At 47.3% G+C, this 22,952-nt stretch overlaps 1 protein-coding gene across 1 annotated transcript in view; it reads right to left on the reverse strand.

Moving 5' to 3' along the window:
• Window positions 1-139: 139 nt before the first annotated feature.
• Window positions 140-22,952, reverse strand: part of exoc4 (exocyst complex component 4) — a 74,395-nt gene continuing 51,582 nt past the window's right edge. Inside the window, exons 12-18 of the mRNA XM_028955174.1 lie at window positions 16,403-16,539; window positions 15,845-16,000; window positions 14,224-14,402; window positions 8,706-8,850; window positions 5,079-5,257; window positions 4,795-4,954; window positions 140-1,248 (exon numbers count right to left, since the gene is read on the reverse strand). Coding sequence (XP_028811007.1) covers window positions 1,011-1,248; window positions 4,795-4,954; window positions 5,079-5,257; window positions 8,706-8,850; window positions 14,224-14,402; window positions 15,845-16,000; window positions 16,403-16,539 — 1,194 coding nt within the window. The 3' untranslated portion in view covers window positions 140-1,010. The remainder of the gene's footprint in view (window positions 1,249-4,794; window positions 4,955-5,078; window positions 5,258-8,705; window positions 8,851-14,223; window positions 14,403-15,844; window positions 16,001-16,402; window positions 16,540-22,952) is intronic.

Consider the following 22,952-nt stretch of genomic DNA (forward strand, 5'->3'; position numbering starts at 1 on the left):
TTTATCTCCCCTCGTTGGGTTCCTCCAGGTTCTCCGGTTTCACAAGTGCGAGAGCTGGTTTATTATCGATTTGTTGTAGAGCCATTTGCAAAGAACTGTCCAGTTCTGTTCAACCCATGAAATAAATTGTAGCCATTTGTCATCATTTAATTTTAACGTTTATTGTTATATTGATTATTGTCGTGTTTCTATCAGCAGTACAAGGCAGTTCCTCATTATAAACGTTCTAAATCACCTCCACGGTCCTGGTGCTGTAAACAGAAGGAAAGGAGCTTTATTCCCAACATTCGGCAAACATTCATTTACGCACTCCCCATAATTCACATGAAGAATGGAGATGCGCCGCACAGAGATCCCCTCTGGATGTTCCGCCATGCTCACTGATTTCATTATGATGGATTTTTCTGCCGCGTTCCACCATCGTAGTTGGCTAATGTCCGTATTCGGTGTTGACAGAACGTTCCTCTTGCTCCTGCTGGAGCTTTTTCTTACAGAATTAATGAACTGAAGACAGTCAGTAAGGAAGAATCGTGTGTGTGTGTGTGTGTGTGTGTTTCTGGCCTCCTCTCTTCCTACTGCAGGTCCAACACTGGAGCATCCAGTCAATAAGCAACTGAGGAGAAGTTCAGGGGAACAAAAGAACGAACAAGTGCAGCAATTTCCATTTCCTCTGCACAGCGAGCAGAACAAATGAAAAGTAAGGCGAGAAAAGGAGTGTTTGCTGTATAATAATTTGAATGCTGTAATCTGGCATCAGTCATTCCAGGCAGAGCTGCAGGGCGGCGGCCATGTGAAGCAGCCAGATCTGGACATCACAGAAAAAATGAGAGAACAAGCGGCCTGGAGTCGGACGTCAGAGACATGGCATGAACTGCTGGATAATACAGTGTGTGTGTCTGCCATTTTGGCACATTATTAAATAAAAGTCTGTAGAATTGTGTTAACTGCTTATTGTTGCTTTAGAATACATCAGAAATGCAAAACGAATAAAGCAGAACAGGCGTCCCCCGCTAGACGGTGGTGATCTTCTTGTCCTTGGTGGCCTGCTTGATGGCGGCCTGCTCGCAGATGATCTCTTTGAGGCGCTGCAGCCGGGTGTTCTGCACCGTCAGGTCACCCACGCCCGTCTGGCTGCGGTGCAGGAGGCTGAGGGCGTTGATGTACTCCAGCTCGGTGTAGCGCACGCCCTGGTCCACCACCAGGTTCAGCAGCTCGTCCGCCGTGTTGTACAGCATCTCGTAGTACTGCCTGAGGGACGGCAAGAGACACGGGCCACAGTCAACTCATGATGCAAGAGCACGAAAACCACATTTCCGCTGTTCTATACTGAACGGTCTGTAGCTACTGAGCCGAGGGGCTGGTGTTCGAGGGATCTGCACGATACCACACCCATTTCAGGATTTTAACCTTTTCTAAAGTTCATGTAGGGAAGACCTGGGACAAGCAGAGATGGGAAGTAGAGTCAAGTGTGAGCAGCATTACTCCAAAATAATAATACTCAAGTAAACAGTAGTCATCCAAAAAAATTATACATATGTATGTAGTGATGAAACTGCTCAAGTACTGAGTAACTGTTGGATTGTAATACCGTGTTTATTTTTTACTAAATGTATTCAGACCGAAAAAATATAAATGTGCACATTCTGGTATTTCCTAATAATAATATGAATGGCTTATTAAAGGTAATTAATGGAAAATAAAATGGTAAATAATTATGTGTGTAGGCCTTGATATATTAAATAAAACAGCTAAACGACAACGCTAATTCTCTCCTCTACAGAAAATGTACTTAGCTTAGAGCACCATTTAACAAAATGTTAAAAGTAAAATCTTTTTTTTTTTTTTTAAATCTCTGTTCATTATAGTGCTCATATTGATTAGATATCATATCGATGGGTGAGAGCTATATGGGAGTAAGCAGGAAAACCAAACGCTTTAATACAAAACACCTCAGAAGCAGGCGGCACTGAATAAAGTAGGAACTTATCTTCACCATGTGTACCATGTGTTTAAAGAAATGGGTTTTAGGGCAAAGCTGACATACAACGTACCACGTTTTTTATGTGCCCACCTTTACACAAGTGTGATGAGGAGACGTGGCTGCATGACATTAGCCCCCTGGCACCAGTTGTCCCACGTAATGCGACGCCCCCAATTCACCGCCATGCCTGCACGGACGGTTATTAGAGATGCTAATGATCTGCGCTTCGTCTTTGATGAGCTTGGATTTTGGATTTGGTCCACCAGGCATTCAACTCCTTTCATTTGTTTAGAATATTATTTGCTAATTGCATAATTAGCGTGGGCCATTTCAGTGCCTAAATGGCTGCGGCGCAGCGTTAAGAGGCGCTTCAAACACGCCGCCGAATCGCTGGAGGCTGATGAGCGTGGAGTTCTGAAGCGGAGCTGCGGGAACACGGTTTAAGCCCAGTTCTGCTGAACCTCCCAGACTGTCATTTGAGAACTCTGTAAATGCATACTGCGAACCCTGATTATATAGAGAACAGACAGCGAAGAGCTGAAGAGATCGTGTGGTCGTCTGGATCTGTTAGATCTCTACATGTACCTCACACGGAGAGTTTATAAAGCTACAGCACGGCTCAGTGTGTGTGTGTGTGTGTGTGTGTGTCCACACATTTCATTAAAGAAACTTTTTAAAGCCATTTACTGCAGCACACTGTTAATGAGATTAAATCTCCCAGCTCTCAGCCACCATTAGAGAGATAATGAAGGACGCCCCTCCACACAATACGTACACACACACACACACACACACACACACACACACACACACACACAAACACAGACATAAACTCACATGAAGCACACAGCAACACACACTGGAACAGAACCGAAGACTGAGCACCGGCCCCAGGGACAAAGACACGGAACGATACTGAAGTGTATTTAATATGCACACACGCCCACACACACACATTACCAGTCTGTCCACAATCTGCTGTTGGTCAGGTTAAGAGCTGTGTGTGTGTGTTTTGGGTAAATGACACAGGGTCAGAAATCCAGGTACTGACCCAAACTTGGGTCAGCCTGCTGCCCCTCCCCCCGGGAGTAATACAATAATACTAGTAGTCTCACACACACACACACACACCACTGAGGTGTTTACCAGAACCCCCAGGTGAAGGAGATGACTCCTGTCTATGTGAACGAATGAGAGAGTGTGTGTGTGTGTGATGGCCCTGCCTGTTTACAAGCTGCATACTCAGCCGCTGCACGCCTCCTGCTGACAGAACCATGATGCTTTCTGTCTGAAGGGGGAAATGTTTTCTGTGTGTCTGCGGTCTTGGCTGTATGTGGGAGTGTGTGAGTTTATGTGCCTGAAGACAGCGAACATCAGCGCATCGCTGCAGTCAGATCGATTGGCTGCTGCTCGGCTGAGGGCAGCAGCACCACGTTCACACTTCTGCACCCTCATACTCCACCTTCAACTATTCACAAACCAATCATCATAAATCACTACACCACCACTACTCCACATTCACAACCAGCAGCAGCATGGACTCTCAGCAGGAGTGGCAGGAGGGTGGAGCAGCTGAGAGGAAGGAGAGCTGAATATTTCCTGGAGGGTCTCAGAGGGCAGAAGAGACGAGATGAAGAGCAGCGGTGGATCGTCTCTGATTATCATAACGGTTGTGGAACACACACACACACACACACAGAGATACAGAATGGACAATGAAAAGACATCACTGACTCACTCTGTTTCCGTCTAACACTGAGCAGATGGTGTGTGTGTGTATGAATGAATGCGGTGTTGTGGTCTATTGTCCACCAGGTGTCACTGTCTCCTCGTGTTGTCTCCTCGCCACAGTCCACCTCAAATCGGACATCCTCAGCCCGTCCTTACCACGATCACTCCTTCCTCGTCTTCCTCTGTCTCATCACTTTTCTTTTTCTCTCCGACTGCCCAACAGAACAAACCTCACCCCGTCCTCCTCCGCCTGAGTTGATCCGGGCGGACTGGATAAGTCTGGTTTAAATCGCCGCGGTATTACACCTTACCTCCACACACAAACACCCACGAGGGAGAGAATCAGAAACAGGCCATTCTAGAAGGTCCATCATAGAGCTTCCTGTTAAATATACTTCTAATATTCTAATATTAATTAGTTTATGCAAATGAAATCAATGCATAACCAACCATTACTACTTATAATGTTTCCTCTTCATTACGAAATGCATTTGATGGTAAAGCAGGCGGTGTTCCAGTAGTTCGGGGTTAAACTGGTCCATTCCCTACTGAAGGTCTTTATCTCTCCAGGTGCTGCTGGGACCTCGGCCACTAATTACTCATTGATCACCTGGAATAAAGCCGTATGGTGACCTTCTCAAACCTCACTCTCTCATCCCATTGATCTGTGCAGGAGCCGCCAACACACGATTCACGTCAGGCCATTACAATAAAAGTCTCTTTCAGAATCACTGGTCAGTAGGTCAGCGGGGTCAGTAGGGTCAGAGGAACTTTGCTCGTTTCTGTACCATATTTGCAGGAAAAACACAAAAAAAAAAACAAAAGGAAGCGATCGTATCAAGCTGGAGTCAAGATGCAGGTCTGTGTCGCGCTTTCCCTTCCTGGGGTTTTCCTTCATGTCTGCTGTGAGGAGACTCTCTAATCCCCTTTCAGCAGGGCCTGCTAATCTCGCACGCCTCATCCCTGTAATCTGATGTCCCTCAGGCGTTGCTGTGCCGATTCAGGTGTGCCTGCGTGGCGGCGGGTGCCCGGCGGTAAACAGGATTACAGCGGATGAGGTGAGGTAAAGCCTACCCCCTTACCTGGCAAAGTCCAGGTCAGCCTCACGGGACATGGTGATGTTGGTGAGGTTCTGCTGCAGAACGAAGATGTTCCGGCACATCTTCTTAATGCCGGACTCACTGATCCGCTTAAAGTACTGAGCGCCGTTTATCAGAATGCAGGAGATCAGGTGGCCGAGTCCTGCATAAAAACATATATTTACAGACAGAGATATTTATTCAGCTTTAAACAATGTTTACAGAAGATCAGCCTCAGACCGGGTCCCCTTAGCAACAGCAAATCGCCATGGTGATGGCACGCCTACCCTCAAAGATGTACTGGAACTTGTGTTGCTGCAACGCAGCACCCATCACCTCCTCGATGGCGCTGATGTCCTTGTTGAGTTTGACCACCAGCGGGTCGTAGTCCATGCTCTCCACGTTGGCCACGATGGCGTAGTTGCCCTGCTTGGCCAGTGGGATCAGGTAGTGGAAGCAGTGGACCCTGCAGACAGACAGACAGACAGAAGCATCACATCCATAAAAAAAAACACCCATTCACGGGACACAGAGTATAAATATAACACAAATGTCATTAGTGCATCAAGTAGAATTCTTTACTTTACTTTATTTAGCAGACGCTTTTATCCAGAGCGACTTACAAGAGGAAGACACCAGCAATTCTCGTTCGATTTCTATAGAATATTGAGTTTACAAACTAAGAGCCCTGAAAAGGCTCAGACTTGTCAGTGAAGAGAATGCTCAGAGATTGTTAGGTGCTAGACGAAGAAAAATTATAATGTATTTATACATTTTTGTATTGTTTGTGCAATGTGTACGCATGTGCGTGTGTAAGTGTTAGATTTGTCTGTAATATTTTCTGAACAAGAGGGTTTTCACCTGCTTCTTAAAAGTGGTGATAGTCTCAGCTAGTCGTGTGGAGGAGGGCAGGTTGTTCCACCAGCCAGGGACAACAACGGAGAACCGAGATGATTGGAATCGGAGACCCCGTGAAGAAGGAATTTTTAATCTCCTTTCGTTTGCAGATATGAGAGAACGTGCAGGAGTGTAGCTAGCTAGTATTGTGTTGATGCCCTGTAGGCAGCATCAAGGATTTGAACTCAATGCGAGCAGCTACCGGGAGCCGGTGGAGGGAGGTAAGAAGAGGTGTAACATGGGTGTGTTTTGGCTGATTGAAGATGAGACGGGTTGCCATATTTTGGATCATCTGGAGTGGTTTTATGGTGACTGCAGAGGCTCCAGCCAGGAGAGAGTTACAGTAGTCGAGTTTGGAGATGACCATTGCCTGGACGAGGAGCTGCGTAGCCTGTTGCGAGAGAAAAGGCCGAATCTTGCCAATGTTGTAGAGAGTGAACCTGCAGGATCTGGAGATCGCAGCAACATGATGGTTCAAACTCAGTTTGTCATCTATCCAAACTCCAAGGCTTTTTGCAGATGCCGTGGGTGTTAACAGTAGCGATCCAATTTGAATTGAATGGTTTTGCTGAGGGGAATTGTTGCCCGGAAAGATCAGAATCTCGGTTTTGGATAGGTTGAGTTGGAGGTGTCGCTCAGACATCCATGCCGATATGTCTGAGAGGCAGGCCGAAATTTTTGTTGCTATAGTAGCATCTTCTGGTGGGAATGACAGATAGAGCTGGGTGTCATCAGCATCAGCATAAGAGTGATAGGAGAAGCCATGTGATTGGCCATGTGATTCTTGAATAAAACACTGGTAATCTTCTGACAGCGCTGTTAACAAGTGGTATTACCAGCAAAGCAAACAGAGGAACAGAGGAGTGAGCCTGAGGGAGCTGGTTGCCAGATTGGGATTTGGATTTACTCTTAGAATTGAGGACTTTAACATAATTAAAGTTCTTATGGGGGTCCGAGAGAATTAGACAACAACATAAAAAGAGCTGGATGGGTACTTCCTCCTCTACAACATCCAGGTAACCAGCGACTAGCAGTCACTTACTAATGTTCCTAAAGTTGTGTCCAGAGAGTGTAGGCACAGTTAATTCAGAGCCAAATTTAAGACTTTTAAAGGCCACATTCATCAAATTTAAGACCCTTCATCAGGGTCGTCAACTACATTGGTCCAAGGACCAGAGTTTTTCTCGGCAGACACTTTAAGGGCCAGATGATCTTCTAAAATACAACGTTAATTGTACTTTATCTTAAGAAATATTATTATTTGATATATTAATTTTCCTTCCAAGACTCATTTTCAGACTCACATTACCTGTACTGCAGCAAGCCAGTAGGAGGGTTTCAGTTTCTTATGTCAGAGCGACACGATTCAGGAAAAAGGTCATATCGTGATTACTGGGATCAATATTGCGACATGCGATATTATAAATGGCATTTGCTTGCCTATCAATAAAAATCACATATAGCTAATAATTCTTTACATCACTGCAAATAAATTATTTCCCCAATACTGCAGCTTCATAAAAATAAGTAATAAACAAATCAGCATTTGCACATCGTTTCTCTGCACCTTAATTTCCTTAATTTTTGTCTTCTTTGTCTACATGGTTTATTAGATGTTGATCCTGTTATTCTTGCACTGTTCGTGTTCCTTGTTTGCACTTTATGTATGTTTGTCTGTCACACACGGGCACTTTATATCATTATTACGTTCGAATCCTGATCCGCCGAGGTGGCACTGAGCAAATCACCGTCCCCACACGCCGCTCCTCAGGCGCCTGTCATGGCCGCCCACTGCTCACCAAGGGTCATGGGTTAAAAGCAGAGGGGACACATTTCGTTGTGTCACCGTGTGCTGTGCTGCAGTGAATGACGATCACTTCACTTTCACTTGTTTTGTGATGTTACATGTAGCGCCAGGCTCCGGAGAAACCGCTTTAACACGTATGAACGTGAAAGTACAATAAAGCTCAACTTGAACTTGATTTTAGCTGTACTAGATATAGTAGTATATAGGAAGTGATGGATAATTTCGTTTTTTAGTTTTGGTGCTGATACAAACATTTGTTGTGTTGCCTCATTTTTTTTTATATAGGGAGAACACGCCCGCCAGGGAGTGCAGAATTTCGCCATCTAGCATAATCGGTTCCGCTAATTCCGATCTCACAAGCAAAAATACAGCACACATATTAGAAACTCGACAAATTATTTAGAGGTTACCAGTAAATAAATTTAGACCGTTAACTCTGGATTTAAGGATTACTAGTCATTTTAATGATATTTTAAGGCCATAATTTAAAAATTTCATTTTCTTAAGGATCTGCGGAAACCCTGTTAATTGTCATCATGTTGATGGCGGGGTATTTGTACAGAACCTGGGCGCTTTCGTCTCTTTTGCTGCAGTGATGGAATGTAAATGGTGAAGGGAGCGCGGCGGTAAAATAACAAGGTTTACCCATCTCCCCGGGCCCCGGGGCCATGCTCGTTATAAAGAGGGAGAGGGGCGGATACTGCGCCCCTTCATCAAAAGCACATATCAACCCCGCTGCCTGGCGGCCATTAAAGTGCGATGAGTGAAACCATCCAGCTATAAAATCATAAAACCAAACAGCCGCTCTCCCATTCCTGATGGCTTAATTTACCTTCCGGCGCTGTCAGGGGAAATTTGCTTGATGGGAAAAGTCAATAACGCGTAGCACCAACCCGGGAGTTACTGTCTCCCAATCATAAACGGCGGCGCATCACCCAGACAATCTCACAAACAAGCGCACCGATGGGTACCTGGAGAACGCCACCGGGGAGGGAGGAGCGCCATTAACACTGCTCGGGATGAGGAAGGCTGTGCACTTTTCAGGAGGATGGGTCTCTGGTGTGGAGGTGAATTAAGAACGTCGGAACATTTATTTGGGACGGAGAAGAATGTTTTTGGGCTGGAGCTCCTCCACAGGTATGTCCTGAAAACTTTGTGTGTGGGCTTCCAAACATGGTCCCACTTGGATGTGAGCTCTGGAGGCTCTTACCTGACCTCCAGGTGCAGGACCAGAAGGCAGCGGTCAGCGATGTCCTGAAAGGAACGTGAGAGGTCATTCAGCGATTGCAGGATCTGATCTCGACTCCGGACGCTCTCACTGCTGCTCTGAGTGTCCTGGGATCCTGGAGACATATCTCCACACACACACACACACACACACGATTTAGCCAGGAATCACATGCCGAACAACACAGATTAAAAGAAGAGTTTTTAACAACAGGCACTGAACCTGCTGATAGAGCTGGGTGTCCGAGCACGGTCATGGTTCATAAGGCCAGAGGTGTGTACTGCACTGTGTTTGGAGGTGTGTGTGTGTGTGTGTGTGTGTGTGTGTGGTGGAGGGACTTGAAGTGGCCACGTAAATCAATGGTCATAAATTAAGCAGGACAGCACTGGGTGGAGGCACTTTGCAGCAGTGGTGGGACTTGAAACACCTTGCGGCAGAAGTGTGTGGTCTCCACATCACAAGCAGCGCACCCCGATCTCCTGCACTCCCTGCTCCCTCATTTATCGTCATCACTTCAGGGTAGAGATCAAGGACAGGGTCGAGTGGGATGTATTGGGCCAGAGCTACAAACCACACTTTAGTCCACTCCAAATAACAGTACAGTAAAGATGCTGCTCTTCAGCACAATAGACAGTGACGTCACAGGACTAATGTAGTGAACTACAAAGCTACACAATTTTATTTAACTCTCTCTTAAAGCCAGTTCTTCCAAGGCACTAGTAACACCAACCACCAGCTCACCAGCATAACCAACCACCAGCTTGCCAGTCATGCAAACCACCAGCTCACCAGCATAACCAACCACCAGCATTGCCAGTATCACCAACCACCAGCATCGCTAACCTCCAGAGCTCACAATCAACGTCAACCGCCAGCATCGCCAGAATCACCAACCGCCTGCATCGCCAGAATCACCAACCGCCTGCATCGCCAGAATCCCCAACCGCCTGCATCGCCAGAATCACCAACCGCCTGCATCGCCAGAATCACCAACCGCCTGCATCGCCAGAATCACCAACCGCCTGCATCGCCAGAATCACCAACCGCCTGCATCGCCAGAATCACCAACCGCCTGCATCGCCAGAATCACCAACCGCCTGCATCGCCAACCGCCTGCATCGCCAGAATCACCAACCGCCTGCATCGCCAACCGCCTGCATCGCCAGAATCACCAACCGCCTGCATCGCCAGAATCACCAACCGCCTGCATCGCCAGAATCACCAACCGCCTGCATCGCCAGAACCACCAACCGCCTGCATCGCCAGTATCACAAACCGCCTGCATCGCCAGTATCACCAACCGCCTGCATCGCCAGAATCACCAACCGCCTGCATCGCCAGAATCACCAACCACCTGCATCGCCAGAATCACCAACCACCTGCATCGCCAGAATCACCAACCACCTGCATCGCCAGAATCACAAACCGCCTGCATCGCCAGAATCACAACCGCCTGCATCGCCAGTGTCACCAACCGCCTGCATCGCCAGTGTCACCAACCGCCTGCATCGCCAGTGTCACCAACCGCCTGCATCGCCAGTGTCACCAACCGCCTGCATCGCCAGAATCACCAACCGCCTGCATCGCCAGAATCACCAACCGCCTGCATCGCCAGAATCACCAACCGCCTGCATCGCCAGAATCACCAACCGCCTGCATCGCCAGAATCACCAACCGCCTGCATCGCCAGAATCACCAACCGCCTGCATCGCCAGAATCACCAACCGCCTGCATCGCCAGAATCACCAACCGCCTGCATCGCCAGAATCACCAACCGCCTGCATCGCCAGTACCACCAACCGCCTGCATCGCCAGAATCACCAACCGCCTGCATCGCCAGAATCACCAACCACCTGCATCGCCAGTATCACAAACCACCTGCATCGCCAGAGTCACCAACCGCCTGCATCGCCAGAATCACCAACCACCTGCATCGCCAGAATCACCAACCACCAGCTTGCCAGTAATGCAAACCACCAGCTCACAATCAACGTCAGTGGGGCGGTGATGGCCTAGCGGTTAAGGAAGTGGCCCTGTAATCAGAAGGTTGCCGGTTCGAAGGTGCCACTGAGGTGACACTAAACAAAGCACCGTCCCCACACACTGCTCCCCGGGTGCCAGCTCAGCAACATAGGCAACCAACCAGCTCGGCAGTATGACCAACAGCCAGGTCCAGTATCACCAACCACCAGCATCTCAAACCACCAGCTCGGCATCATCACCAACCAGCAGCTCACCAGAGATTCCATCTAAGTATCAACCCTACATCAGATTTGTCTTCAGGTAAGTAGTAGAAAATTGAGGGGCAATGTTAATGACAGTCATCTTCAGCAGAAAGCGCTGGATAAAATCACAGGCGCCGTCAATCAGAACCGTATTATCTACAGTACAGCAGCACTAATTACAGCCTAATACATCACAACATGAACCAGACAGCTCAGTTGAAGTGTTCCAGCACTCCAGTACTCCTCAGCACTATACCTATTATGTATCTTCAGAATTTCTTACATAACTAAAGATTTGTACACACATTTGTCCATTTAGTCTTGGTGTCAATCTTCGTTTCAGGTGGTGTATGCTGATCTTCCTAAAGATTAGCTTCCTTCTTGCTCGCTACCTACCAGGAGAGGCATGTTTATGTAGAGCCCTTGAAACTGTGGACCCATGAACCTTTCGGCCAAAGACTGTGGGCAGCATCCATCGCCTGCTGAAATCTTGCGCTGAAGCCCGTTTTGAGGGACAGCATGTAAGGGTCTGTCTGCTGTGATTAACCTTCCACTTTCTGATGATGGATCCTTGTGCATTTCACATCACCAGTAGATGGTCTTTATTTACGGAGCCTTGCTTCATGTTCACCATTGTACCACGTTTGATTAAACTGCGAACTACACAAAATTATGAACCCTTTTGCAAGCCACTGTACGTGTATACATGTGTGTACACTGTCGGTTCTGCTGGTGTGGGGTCCAAACGCCTGCTGTCCCCATCTCCCTCTGACCCTGTCCCACTTTGATGGTGCAATCAAGACATCGCTCCATGCAGTCATTTAGCTGTAGGGCCAACTGCAAAAACTGCGACACCCCCAAAGAAGACACGGACAGTTCCGTGAGGGACTGCTGAAGTCATCCAATTATTTTCAAACTCTGTCTCTGCGTCTCAACGTCTGTTCTGTGCCATCTGCCTGAACAGAGGGGGGGTTTCAAATGGAGGGGAGAGAGAGAGGGAGTGAAAGCGGAGAAAGAGAGAGACAGAGAGAGGGGGGACAGAACCAATAACCCCCCTGTCTTCACCACTGATGACAGAAGTTCCCACCTGCTTTCACCTGTTCTATACAAAAATATGATAAGTTGGATCTCAGGAGAGCGAGTAGAAGACAGACAGGATGTGGGAGGAGCTTGACCTCTTCCCGTGAGCGGCGGGATGTCTCCGGGACGTTTCCTGGAGGAGCGCTGAGCTCATGAATCATGCATGTGATTGGCTGAGAGCGTTAATTATTCGGCCGGTGAAGCCAGAATGACATCTGCATGTAGCGAGAGAGGCCCGTCTGCCGGCGACCTCTGACCCCTCCTCACAACAGAGAGACAGTCTCTGTAGGTACAGCTGATCAGTCAGCCCTGAGGCCAGACACAGTGTGTGCGCGTTGGAGTTTTAAGCAGCTGCAGAGCCCATGAGCAGGTAAATGGAAGATGTTGTGGGCGGAGAGTGTGTGTGTGTGTGTGTGTGTGTGTGTGTGTGTGTGCGTGTGTGATGCCAATGCATGATCCCAGCTGCAGGCTGAAGATACGCTGCTGTGCCGGTCAAAGCAGAAAAAAATCTGAATGACTCCAATCCTTCACTGCCGCAAAACCCGCTGCTCTTAGCAGAAAACAGAAATCAGCCACCCCTTATGAGTGTGTGTGTGTGTGTGTGTGTGTGTGTGTGTGTGCATGCATATTGTATCATAAGTAAGAAATGAAAATGATCATATCAAACTGTTCAATAATTAAAAACACACACTTCACACTAATCTCTGTCACACACACATGTGCACACACACGTCTGTAGTTGGGCGCGCAGGTAAATATTGTCACATGGAATTAAGTGTCCGGCGCCACGATAAGATCCTCGCCCTCATCACCATCACAGCCAATCAGCCAATCACAGCCAATCTACGTGCCTCTCTCTCGTACAAGAGAATGGAATGAAGATTTAAATTAAAATTCAACGGCACCGTGGCCACACAGAGTCGCTAATCTCATCAGCACACACGCCCAACACCATGATTCCATCACTCCAGAGACCAGTGCTCTGGATCACGTGACCAGGGTCATGATAAATGCCCCTAACTTCGTGGAATTGATGTGTAAAATATTAGAATTGTTCACCATGCACAATTCCTACAGTTTCCAAATGTAAGATTTGATATTTGGTAGCGCCACGGAAGCGAGACCAGATCCTTTTAAGAAAAAAGTAGACTCCGCCACCGCCTCGTGGCCACCCAGTCGGGCTTTTGAGGCGCCGGCGGCGGCTCTCCACTCCAAAGATCAGGTCGTCGGAAATAAGAGTCCCTTAATCTGCTGCACATTACACAGGCAGGCGTGTACGAGTCTGCAAGACAAGGCGGGAGAAAATGACTTGTTCATACCTGACTGCCTCTGTAATATAAAATCCAATTTGGGGGGGAACGGGAGATAAGGCTTTCCCGGCGCCAACGGTCCCCATCAGCTCGGCAAACACTAAATAATGAACAATAGGGAGGCTGTCCCGCCATGATAAAACACTCCATTAATGCCACATCTTGGAATTAATGATAATTATGCCACGTCCGCCCGCACGCTCTTATTGAATTTTTATCTGTTCCCAGAGTGCACTGAAGACGGCTTTTCTACGGGTAAAAAGGGATTTTTTTCCTTTTCAGTAGTGTTCGGCGGCTGTGGCTAAGAAGTAGTTCTCTCTGATGTGCTGCAATAAGAACAGAGCGACCGGGGAAAAAAAAAAAAAAACCACAACCCTCCGTCTTTGCTCTGCAGGCCAGCAGGTATGACCATCAGATACGGCACCAGGAAGACGACACAAACTCATCTCCCATCAGCACCTGACATTCGCCCCGCCCTCTTCACCGGTTATTCATGAACCACATGATCTGAGGACAGGAGGAATATTCCGCAGAGGGCGTTTATAATTAACCACAGCTCATGAAAAGCTGCTCTCGGTGCAGTGAAACATGGAGGCACCCGACGCGCAGTGCAGAGACGGAACCGGAGAACCGCTGCAGCTGAAAGCGCCTGGTTCCCCTCACGGAAGGAACTTTATGGCTTCATAACTTTATTTGCGGCAAACAAAGGTGCTAATTGGCGGTTAGCTGGGACACATGTGTCCTCGTGGACCCGAAACTGTGTTTTATTTTAACACCGTCCCATTTAGCTGTGAACCAGGGGACATTGTACTGAACATGTGTGCAACATGGTGACAGGATTTGTGCAGGGATTTACACGTCGGTGCTGTTGTGTGAGACACTCACTGGACGCCGGCGGCAGGAGGGAGGAGAAGCCCTTGAGTCGAGCTGCCAGCCATTCCATGCTCTCCTGCAGGTTGGCCAGGGCCTTGAGGTCACTGACGTCACGCAGGATCTCGTTCTGGGGGATCAGTTTGTCGCCCAGGTTACCAGTCAGAACCTCCGACTCCTTGGCGAAGGCCGCCCTGCCAGGTAACCATGGAGATGCTTAGTCAACATGAAGTTTGGTGATAGCCACCAGCCCCTCCCAAACACACACACACATACACACAGACTCTCTGTAACAGAAGACATGGTGAAAAACGTGGAGGAATTAAAAAACACCAGTGTGAAGAAAAGAAATTACTGTGTACATGTGTATGTATGAGCGGACGCATCAACAACATCGATTTGCGTGCTGATGCGTTGGATCCGAAAGCAGCATTGCAAGTGCTACCTCTGACATTATTTTGTAATTATTTCACTCTTACTTTTTTATGATTTTGAGTTTAAAAGCAATAAGCATCTATTGGAGTCTTAAGAAATCAATGTTTTTTTTTATTCAGATATATAAACTAATGTAGAAAATAATCAAGAATCGAATAGCGGTGGTATAAAAATTCCACTTAAAAAGACCCAATTTTTAGTTTAATCGATGAATCGTAAAAATAATCGCTAGGTTAATTGTTAAACAATTATCATTTTGCCCAGCCCTACTGTGTGTAAGATCTTGTAAGATCTTCAGTGTAATTAAAGAAGAGACTCCGCCCTCTTTCTCCATTTTTATTTGGTTGCAGAAACAGAGCGTGCCAGAGAACACTCATCATCATAATCATCGTGTTGGGTCCAGATTACTCAGCCAGAAGAGAAAATAATTAAGAGCCGATATGAGGTCGTATAAACATTGTCCAGTGCTGTGTTGCCAGATGCTGGCCATAATCCCCCCCGCTGTATAATAAAACCCTCATTACTCTGCGCTTAGCGTCCATGGGCCTTACAGATTGGCTCCTATGTCCTCATTTATTTACTTTACGATTCACATAGGTGCCCAGATTCTCCATCTCCTCCACAACAGCCCCTTTCCTCTCATCACAGTCACAGACATGCATTTAAATCTTCACTCCTCTGTCTCGTTTTGCAGGTGCACTGATGAGGAGGCAGGAGGCATGGAGCAACTGTCCACCAGCCTATAATCAGTGCTGAGCCACTTCAATTAATCTCAGCGAACACAGCGAGAAGACAGAAATGTGACTTTGTGCGTGTTCTATTCCGCACATGGTTCTGAAAGTCTATTTAATAGTGGGCCAGAGCAGAAGATTCTGCAGAAATGCATCATGTTCCGCTCAGGTGGATTATCTGATGTCCCCATGCTGCTGGATATCTGGAATCACATCGGTTACGATACGGAGCTCCTCAACAGGGACTGGGCTAAAGTCAGAGGATCAAGAGCAGCACGCAGGCCTCAAACAGGAGATCTCTACACGAGATCAGTGTGAGGCTTGTCAGCGTCACATCCAGACGCGCAGCAGACATTCCCCCTCACTGATCCTGGAACCTTCAAAGTGCTGTCACGGGCTAACCCATTAATCAATGCCCACTGTGTTTATGTGTGCATGTGTGTGTATGTGTGTGTGTTTACACCACTGACCTGGTAAAGTCCTCTTCATCATCCCTCTTCTGCCTCATCTGTCTGGGCTGCGCCATGTTCAGCCAGTTGGGGAGGGACTGCAGCAGACGGCTGATATCTTCATCCTTTGCCCACGATGCACTGATGGTCAACTTCTCTTCAGACTGGACGATACCTCTACACACACACACAAACACACACACAGGCACACACCACTACATCAGCATTTTTACTCTTGGCTGGATTCCTACACACTCACACACCCGTAATTTCCCCCTCCACTGGAGATTAAACTGCTACTGCACTGCCATCACACACCAGGAGGGTGGAACACATGGCTGGTGGAGCAGAAGTTTGCTGAGCCACCAGCTGCAGGCCCAGTTCAGGGTCAAAGGTCAAGGAGTTTTTGTGGTAGAAGATTCTTGGTACAATAATTCAGCGCTGACTGGAGGTAAATATCAATAATTGTTTTTTTAAAATCAATAAATATTTTTTCTTGCATAATGAGCAGCTTTAATGCATTTTACACAAAGGTGTGATCCAGGATAGAAGACCCAGGTCCAGCAGAGCTGCAGGTACCTGTAGGCCGTGTTGCAGATCTCCTTGTACTCTTTCAGTTTGTCACACACCATCTCCAGGAACTGGTTGGAGTAAGCGCTCAGATCCTGCATAAGGCTCATCAGGTCCTGGATGGATTTTTCCACAATGACAGTGCTCTACAGAAAAACACACAGAACATGAATTCAGTTGTACAAAAGGTCACTGTTATTATCCGTTTAACTAAAAGCAGTTCTGAGAAGTGGCGAGGTCACTACAGAACCAAAAACAGAACAAAACCAACACTCTGGCACTAGAACATCGCCAGGCCCTTCAGTAGTGTTGTTTTCGTCAAGGAAATTTATGACAAAATATCTTTGTCAACGAACATTTTTGACGTGACTGAAAAGAGACGAGACGCAACGTAAATGCTGGTCATGTGATGATAACCATAACGAAATATATCATGTAATATCGTTGACTAGTAATACAATTTTCATTGAGACGTTATTTCCTCTCCTTTAATTGGATTATTGTTTTTATGCAGTATTTCTGTTTCCTGTATCTCATCGCACAGATGATGTCATTTCCTAAATTCTCATTCACGAGGATGCTTGTGGCGGGTTATAGATATATGGTGGTGGCAGATGGCTGGGAGAAAAAGATGAAGTGCCTGTGGATGCACTTTCTGTACAAAAAAAACACAGGGAGAAATGCAGCCACTGAAATTAATTCTTGAGTAGCATATTGTATTATTAACAATAATATAATGATAAGATAAGTGTTTTTGAAACGGGTTTGACAAAAGAAAAGGATGTTTTTGTCTATTCTACTTGGTACTTGTACCATATTGACTGGGTAAAATAGAATTGCATTAATAAAAAATACTATTTTCATTCACTAAAACTAGACTATGATATTCATGGATAATTCTGACTAAAATAAGACTAAAATGCTCTTTTAGTCAACTGAAGCTTGACTAGACTAAAATGAATCTGGACGTGTCTAAGACTAATAAACACTAAAATGACCGCTTGATGCACAGACTCGACTGATACTCTTCAGTTGGTGTAATTTAAAAAACTATTTCTAAAATTATGGCCAGTGACAGAAAAGGGTTCTAGACGTGCAGCGAACACAAGCGGAACCGTTCAACCAAAATCTTTTTATAATTTTCTGAGACAAAACAACAAGAACCATATAAACTATTGCTTTACTTTACTTTATTTAGCAGACGCTTTTATCCAAAGCGACTTACAAGAGGAAGACACCAGCAATTCTCGTTCGATTCCTATAGAATATTGAGTTTACAAACTAAGAGCCCTGATAAGGCTCAGACTTGTCAGTGATGAGCATGCTCAGAGATTGTTAGGTGCTAGACGAAGAAAAATTATAATGTATTTATACATTTTTGTATTGCTCCCATCATATGAACCAGTGATTTGATAACATTTCAGGCTCCATGGTTTGAGCATGAGGTCAAAGTTCAAGCCGATGACATCCTCTGTTTACATTTACAGCATTTGCCAGACGCCCTTATCCAGAGCGACTTACAAGCAGTAGTTACAGGGACGGTCCCCCCCTGGAGACACTCAGGGTTAAGTGTCCTGCTCAGGGACACGATGGTAGTAAGTGGGGTTTGAACCCGGGTCTTCTGGTTCACAGGCGAGTGTGTTACATACTAGGCCACTACCTCTGTCCACCCCCAAAACAGGATGCATACATTTTACCCTCATATCTGTTACAGGCACCCGGTGTGCAATGACACACACCACAGCGCTGTCAGCTCATTCACAGCCAATGTGCAAACATGTCCGCCGCTCGGCGAATAAACCGGCACGCCGCGCACTTCACTCACACTCGCCGGGGCGCTGAGCGCCGCCGCGCCGCACGGGCGACAGACGCGCTCCCGCCCGCCGGCGTGGGCCAGTGTAGGTGTGTGTTTGTGTCAGAATACTGACTGCTGGGAGAATGGCGGCTGGTTGATTAGTGAACCGGTGTGGAGCTGACGTCGTCCCTCTTCATTACAGAGACCCGTGACACGGCACTGGGATTAATTCGGGCCGTTCTGAGGGTTTCCTCACTGCAGCATGGGGGGGGACGTCCTGACATTTGTGGTCGGGCGATAGGCCTGAGTCAGCACCAATTAGCGCGGGCGTGTCAGCATCTTCTACTGTGTGGCGGTGAGCGGGAGGGACCACATCGGCTTGAAGGTGACGCAGAATGAATTTATTCAGGATGTGTCGATATTCTGCAGTGTCTACAGTAGGGCTGTAGAAATGAATCTCATCGATGCAAATGGATGCAGTGCAGAACATAATCGATCATGTTCCTCCGTGATTATTCTGGCGCGGGTATAAAAATTCCACTTAAAAAGCAGTGGCGGCCTGACCTGCGTACAGCGCCGCTCTGGGTAGGAGTTCGGCCTCGTCCACACGGACGTGTTTTCGCTGCACTTTGTAGATTCATTTGGCAGCCCTGAGGACAGGGACGAACAGTGGACATCCTTTTAACTGCGGGAGCATCAGCAGACACCATTCTGGAATTTCCCGAAATCAGGCTCACCCAAGAGAGTAGAGACAAGACGAGGCCTTAACTCTCATCTCACTGGCGTATTTGAAAACACAATGTGAAATAATGTTGAAAAATTGTAAGTGAAGTGATTGTCATTGTGATACACAGCAGCACAGCACACGGTGCACACAGTGAAATTAGTCCTCTGCATTTAACCATCACCCTTGGTGAGCAGTCGGCAGCCCGGGGAGCAGTGAGTGGGGACGGTGCTTTGTTCAGTGGGACCTCAGTGGCACCTTGGCGGGTCGGGATTGGAAACGGCAAGCTTCGGATTATGGGGTCGCTTCCTTAAACGCAAGGCAACCACTGCCCCCAATGTGGGGATGGGATGCATAGTCATGCATCGCTAATTGAGGCATTGATAATCAATCAATTTGTGAGATCGGTGAAGGTTCACGCCTCTAGTCTACAGGCCCATTCATTAACTCATCATCTGCCACTGAGACTGCTTCTCTTTCTTACATTTACAGCATTTACCAGACGCCCTTATCCAGAGTGACTTACAATCAGTATTTACAGGCACAGTCCCCCTGGAGCAACTTAGGGGTAAGTTTCTTGCTCAGGGACACAATGGTAGTAAGTGGGATTTGAACCTGGGTCTTCTGGTTCATAGGCGAGTGTGAAAGTGAAGTGAAAAACCTACTAGGCTACCACCACCCCACTTAGCTGCCGATTTATGACTGGCCCTCATCTCTCTGGAGGGAAGTTGTTCTGTACTCGCTCCACCAAGCTCTTTTGTGTTCAAAGAAGGAAACTCTTGTGCTGTCTATAGATTAATTTCCAGATTGCGGTTTTACTGCGGCAGTCTTGATATAGGACGATTCTGAGCTTAAACAATTGTGCATCTGGCAACACCGCAGCAGGAATGCAATGACTGCATTGACATTATTAAGGTAATCCCAACCAGCCGCCTCCAGGCCAGCATGACCTGTGGGCGAATTACAAACGGGTAAAATCCCTTTTCCAACTGGGCAGAAATCCACTCTGGCTGCAGTCCCATACACCCGTCAGCAGGGGGCAGGAGCACGCAAAGCTCTGGCGCTCGATCTGGCCAACTGCTAATATACATATCAGTACCCCTCGCTGCGCGTCTCCCCCCCAAGGCTCGTCTTGAGTAACGATCTGTAACGAGGCCCGGCCCACCGCCTCCTGGAGAGGGCGCCAAGCTGCTCCACCAGGGTGCCCATGCATGCCCTGCCCGAGTGGGGGCCACAGCCAGAGGAGGTGGTAGTGATCCGATTTGGGAAGCCTCTAGCCTGCATAAAACATCTCATTTACAGGCAGTTTGTGTGTGTGTGTGTGTGTGTGTGTGTGTGTGTGTGTGTGTGTGTGCGTGCGTGCACACATGCGTTGGCACAACCATTCCAGGAAACCTAAGCTGCTGTTAAATTGGCAACTAAATGAGCCCGCTCACGCTCACCCAGCTGTCTGTCTTTCTGTCCTGCCATCTGAAGCTCCGCCCCCTGCTGCGCCGCCCGGAGTCACCGGAGCTCAATATCTCAGAGTAAACAAAGGACCCCGAGTTCATTATTCAAATAAGAAACGCGCCCGGCTCGCCTCGTCTAATTCGCCGCAGTTAAAGCGGCCATTTGTCTTTCCTCCAGAAATCATTATAAAGTAATCAGGCTGCAGGCGGGTGGAGGGAGGGCCTCTCTCGACTCTGAGCCATTGTGAAACTCCAGGCGTCGATTGAAAACCACCGGGCAACCTGGAGGCTGCTGGGGGAGCTGCTTATGTGCTAAAATGAAGGGTGTAATAATAAGGCGGATATAACCTGTGGGATATAATAGGACTCACCAGCAGGAGATATGGGCTGAGATTTGTGCCAGTAGATTCAAACTGAATTTGAATTTGAATTGCACAAACTGGATTGGAGTTGATCAAACTGAAGCTGAATGTATTCACACATCCTAAAAAAATGTAACGCAAATTCGCACCACCCAGTTCAATTTCAATAGTCACAATTCAATTTCAATTTATTGCAATCCAGGTCCTTAAGAAAAAGAAACAGTGATCATTCCCACGTTTCACGACAGCTCTGAAGGTCGCAGTAAAGTGGAACTTCCTGTGGGAGAAGAGTGTAAAAAAAAAAAAAAAAAAGAGAAGAGAACATGAGGAGGTCAGAGTCTCTGTTCTTTTACTGGACTGTGGTGGAGGCGTGGCTCAGTGAACCATCACTATTGGACCACTAGGGTTACAACCCATATAAAGGCTCTCTCTCCAAGATGAACCCCTTTAAACAGCTTAAACTACGATCTGCTGAAGTGACCCATCATTTATTTATTCCCGAAGTTAAATGAGACGCGTTTAACAGGCGTTGAAAGAATCAACAGAGGGGCGCAGGACCCGAACAAATGAGCCTCTGATTGGCTGGCGTGCCGAGTCGGCACACCTATTATTCCCAATAAAGCGGAGCTCAGACCCGAGAGACAGACACTCGTGGAAACTAAATAAAAACACCGCGACGACGGCGTGAGAACGTATCATTAGCGCGCCGCTCTCACCACAAACCGCAGCCTTTTATCAATTTTATTCAATTTATGAAGGAAATGAACTCCAGCTGGAGTTTAATTGGATGTGTAAAGCGTGGGGCGAAGTTTTTATCCTTTGGAGAGCCGCTCGAGTTGTGCACATTTATCACAATTAAGCAGTAACTCAGGTAAACGGCATTTGGAGAATATTTACATTTCGGTATAATAAAAGCACTTAACAGAAACGTCACGGGAGAGCATGGACGAGATTTCCATTTCTGCATTAATGAGTCAATACGCAAGCAGGATCGTATTCATTTTACAATAAGATGTAAAAACTAATAAGTAACCCTGTAAAATGATGTAAATCAATTTAACTTGAGGCGGTAAAGCTTTGATATGAGCCACGTTTACACCATTTAAGGTTAAATGATGTGCACCCTCAACATAAAGAGCAGCCAATCAGCATCAGCTGGTGCATCTATACCGAGACGCTAACATGCTAAAGCTAATCCTGCACCATTGCCCCGTCACATGACTGTCAGTGGGAGATGGATGTGCCGGACACGGGTCTTACAGATGGTATGGAATGGGACTGGAGACGCAGGGGGACACCGGGGGCCTGATGTGGCCCTTGAAATGGGTCACGGGCCTTTCCCATTAATCTGGGGTCTGAAGCCCAGGCCACATGGGGGCTGTTTAACCCCAAACATTACACGGAGTCACTCTCTGACACACACACACACACACACACACACACACACACAGTTAATGTGCATTAGTGGACAAGAGCTGCCGGACTCCAACTCGGACTCAAGGCCAGTCGACAGCGCAGAAAAGCTCACATATATGTTAGCATTAGCATAGGGGCACAGGTGGCCTAGTGGTTAAGGAAGCAGACCCGGGTTAAAATCCTGAACTGCCAAGGTGCCGCTGAGCAAGGCACCGCCCCCACGCGCTGCTCCCCGGGAGCCTGTCATGGCCGCCCACTGCTCACCAAGGGTGACTGTTAAAAGGACACGTATACGTCATTTCAGATATATATACACGTGTTAGACGGTACCTGGTGCTACATGTAACATTTGAACAACTAAAAAAAGTTACATACGGACATAAAGTACACTTGTGTGACAGACAAACTGTGCTACACAACAAATTTCGTTTTTCGAATTTCGAGTCATCATTTAATGTGCTGCAGTGTTCCGCAATTACAATGACTTCGTTGACCAGGGACCTAGGTAAAGTTTGTGAGAGAGAGTGTGTGTGTGTGTGTGTGTGTGTGATAGACTGCCCCCAAAAACCTACACAGCTCTGCCCCATCCCTCCAGCCCCGCCCTTTCCCCTCATATCCATCCCCCTCCCACCCATTATCTCCTCCGCCCTCCTCCTCGTCCCCATAAAACGCGTCCATATGGGGCTAATGGAGCGCAGAGACGAACAAACAGCCTCCGCAGAAAGCAATGATATACACATTATCATAATACTGCTGCTGAGAGCACACACATACACACACACACACACACACACACACACAGCTGCTGATGAGA

Source organism: Denticeps clupeoides, chromosome 15, assembly GCF_900700375.1.
Source record: "Denticeps clupeoides chromosome 15, fDenClu1.1, whole genome shotgun sequence".
Classification (NCBI taxonomy): domain Eukaryota; kingdom Metazoa; phylum Chordata; class Actinopteri; order Clupeiformes; family Denticipitidae; genus Denticeps; species Denticeps clupeoides.